At 38.5% G+C, this 3067-nt stretch overlaps 1 protein-coding gene across 1 annotated transcript; it reads left to right on the top strand.

Moving 5' to 3' along the window:
* Window positions 1-742: 742 nt before the first annotated feature.
* LOC103667918 (olfactory receptor 6C74-like) lies at window positions 743-1705 on the top strand. Its single transcript, XM_008696192.2, has one exon. It carries the CDS (start codon window positions 761-763, stop codon window positions 1703-1705), a length of 945 nt encoding a protein of 314 aa, XP_008694414.1. The 5' UTR covers window positions 743-760.
* The last annotated feature ends 1362 nt before the right edge of the window (window positions 1706-3067 follow it).

Genomic DNA, 3067 nt, shown 5'->3' on the forward strand with positions numbered 1-3067 from the left:
ATATAAATATTTTAAATATATATTTATAAATATAATATATATAATTATATTTATAAATTATTTATATATAAAAATTATTTATAAATATATAAATTTATTAAATATTATTATTAAATAAAAATACTGATTATCAGCGACCAGCATAGTACCAAGCATAAGTCCTCAACATATGATGATGATGATAACTTGGACTACAGAATGCGTTAAAACATTAAAATGGATATTCAAAGGGAATATTTCTAACATTACTGTTATGCTTACTTATAAATTCATAGTATTATCAAATTAAATTTTGTATGATTAGAAAAATAACGTTTTCCCCTACCTACTATTGTTGCTTTATTTGAGGATTGTATTAATGACCATTACATTACAATTAGACTTTGAGGCACACATAGATTACGTTGGCATCATATGGCAAGTGAGTTACCTACTTTATCTTAATTAATTGCCACAAGAACATGAACAGGTAGATCCTATCATTTTCATTCTACACAGGGTGAAAGTGAAGTTCACAAAGGTTAACGTCCTTTTCAAAGATGACCCATTCTCAGGAGTTAGAACTCAGTATTGAACTCAGTATTGAACTAGTCTTGAACTCAGGTTCTTCTGATTCAAGAACCAAATGCGTAAACAAATCAGCTCTCAGCCTAGCCAACTTCTTGGATAGGCAAATAATCATATGCTCCTCAAAACTGTTCGTGTTCCCTGATGTCTTCATTGTAGGTTAAGACCAGCAGGAATGCTGCTGTAGAAAGACATGCCCATGGAAATGGGGAATGGGACAACTGTCCAAGAATTCATCTTGGAGGGGTTTCCTGCCAGTCAGCATCTGGGAAAGGTCCTCTTCCTGGTGCACCTGCTGGCGTACCTGGCATCCACTGTAGGCAATGCCATCATAGTCATCATCACCTGTGCTGACTCCCGGCTCCACACACCTATGTACTTTTTCCTCAGCACTTTCTCCTTCTTTGAGTGTTGCTTTACAAGTACTGTTATTCCTAAGTTGCTGATCATCTTTCTCTTAGGCAGGCAAACCATTTCCTTTCCTGCCTGTTTCATACAAGCATTTGTCACTGTATTTCTGGGAGCAGGAGGTTTCTTCCTCATAGCAGTGATGTCTCTGGATCGGTATTTGGCCATTTGCAAGCCTCTGCATTACCCAACCATCATGAATCTGAAGACTTGCTTCCTCCTGGTCACTGCCTGCTTCGCTTTAGCCTTCCCTCTCATCACTGGTCCGGTAGTGAAGGTTTCCCAGTTATCCTTCTGTGGCCGTCATGTCATCCCCCACTTTTTCTGTGACCTTGCCCCCCTGATTCATCTCTCCTGTTCTGACTCCAGGTCTGCTGAAATGTTGGCCTTTGTCGTCGCTTCGGTTATCCTTTTGACATCCCTTATCATAACCCTCATTGCATACAGCAACATAGTAGTCACAATTGTGCGACTCCCATCAGCCAAGGAGAAAAAGAAAGCTTTTTCCACCTGCTCATCTCACCTCATAGTTCTCTCTCTGATGTATGGCAGTAGCGTCTTTATATATGTGAAACCAAAGCAGACAAACAGGCTGGACTCCAGTAGGGAGGCTGCCCTTGTGACCACGGTGGTGACCCCTCTGCTCAACCCTGTCATCTGCACTCTGCGGAACAAGCAGGTCCACCGGGCTCTGAGGGAGACAATGTGCAGAATGAAAATATCAAGATAAAAAAAAATCACATGGCCTTGGAGTGGAAGACGTTGGAGTACCAGGTGTCTTCATTCTGGCCATTAATACGAGGTCTAGTGTATTTTGTCTGGCATACCTCACTTGAATATTGCACATCCCTAGAAAAATGGAAATCTGTTTTTCAAAAAATCCTTTCCTGAGTTTTTATTCTTCCCTCTGATATAAGCCATGTGCTTGAAATTTCCAAAATTTTGTAGATTTATACACTTTTTGTTTCACTTCTCTCTAGCCATAAACATGGAACAACAAAATTAATAATGATTTACCATGTATAATTACCATATATAATTAAAATTATAGAAGGTTGTATATTATGTTGTGGTTAGGAAGGATAGTACCAAGTCTTGGGTCCACATTCCTTCCATACCTAGCTCAAGGAAGTAGTGGTCCTAGTACCCTTCGCCTTGGAATATATATGGTTTGCATCAGGTATGCTCTGAAATGCTGTTCTTGGCCCTTAGCTTAGCTACATGTGTGTGCATCAATCTCATGCCAGAGGGAAACAGAATTCTTCTAAGGCTTAGACCGTTCTCTAAGGAGAGGGAATGGCCATAGCATCCCTTGGCTGACCAGCTTCTATTTCCTAAATTATTTATGTTAGCTCCAGTCCCTCAGAGGCATAATACATACATATGATTAGTTCCTATCTTAAAGCTGTTACCACAGATTGCTTGTGTATTTCAGTGGAAGCGAGCACTTATTTCATACTTCTATAATTTCTCCCAAAGATTCAAGTTGGGGGAACCTAAGTAATTTGCTTATCTACTTCATAGTGTGATGAAAATAAACAAATTAAACATTTGTTCCTGGTTGACTAGTTTTGTTAACTGTAATGTTATCTTCTGATTGATAACCTACTTTAAAAACAACATTTCCATGAACTCAGCCTAAACTTTTGTACTTTTTGCATCTATTTTCCAGCTAGGACGTGTCTATTTTTCTTCAGAGGAAACATCTCCAAAAGATTAACACAATTTTTATTTTATTTTTGAACCAAAACCTGAAGCTGAATATCAGAATCATTTTATGAAACACATTCTACACCATGATTAGATCCCATATGACCTTCATGGTCCTATGATAAATTTGAATTTCATCTGATTGACAATGAAGAAATATCAAACATGTCCTAAAAATTCACAGATGATAACCTTGTAATCGATGATTACATTGTATTAACAGGAGTTTGGAAAAGCCAAGATCAGAGTGGGAAAATGTGTACAGACACTGTACCCATTCTCTTTCCCAACAAAAGAAGACAGGCTTAGGGAAGTGGCAGTAGGGTCGAATGCAAAGGGACCAGATTAGACTCTCAATCATTTGCCCTGGACAAGGCTGGTG

Source organism: Ursus maritimus, unplaced genomic scaffold (assembly GCF_017311325.1).
Source record: "Ursus maritimus isolate PB19 unplaced genomic scaffold, ASM1731132v1 scaffold_7, whole genome shotgun sequence".
Taxonomy (NCBI): Eukaryota; Metazoa; Chordata; class Mammalia; order Carnivora; family Ursidae; genus Ursus; species Ursus maritimus.

What these genes read in the sequence shown, in the direction of transcription:
- LOC103667918 (XM_008696192.2), top strand. Translation starts at nt 761, where the DNA reads ATGCCCATGGAAATGGGGAATGGGACAACTGTCCAAGAATTCATCTTG.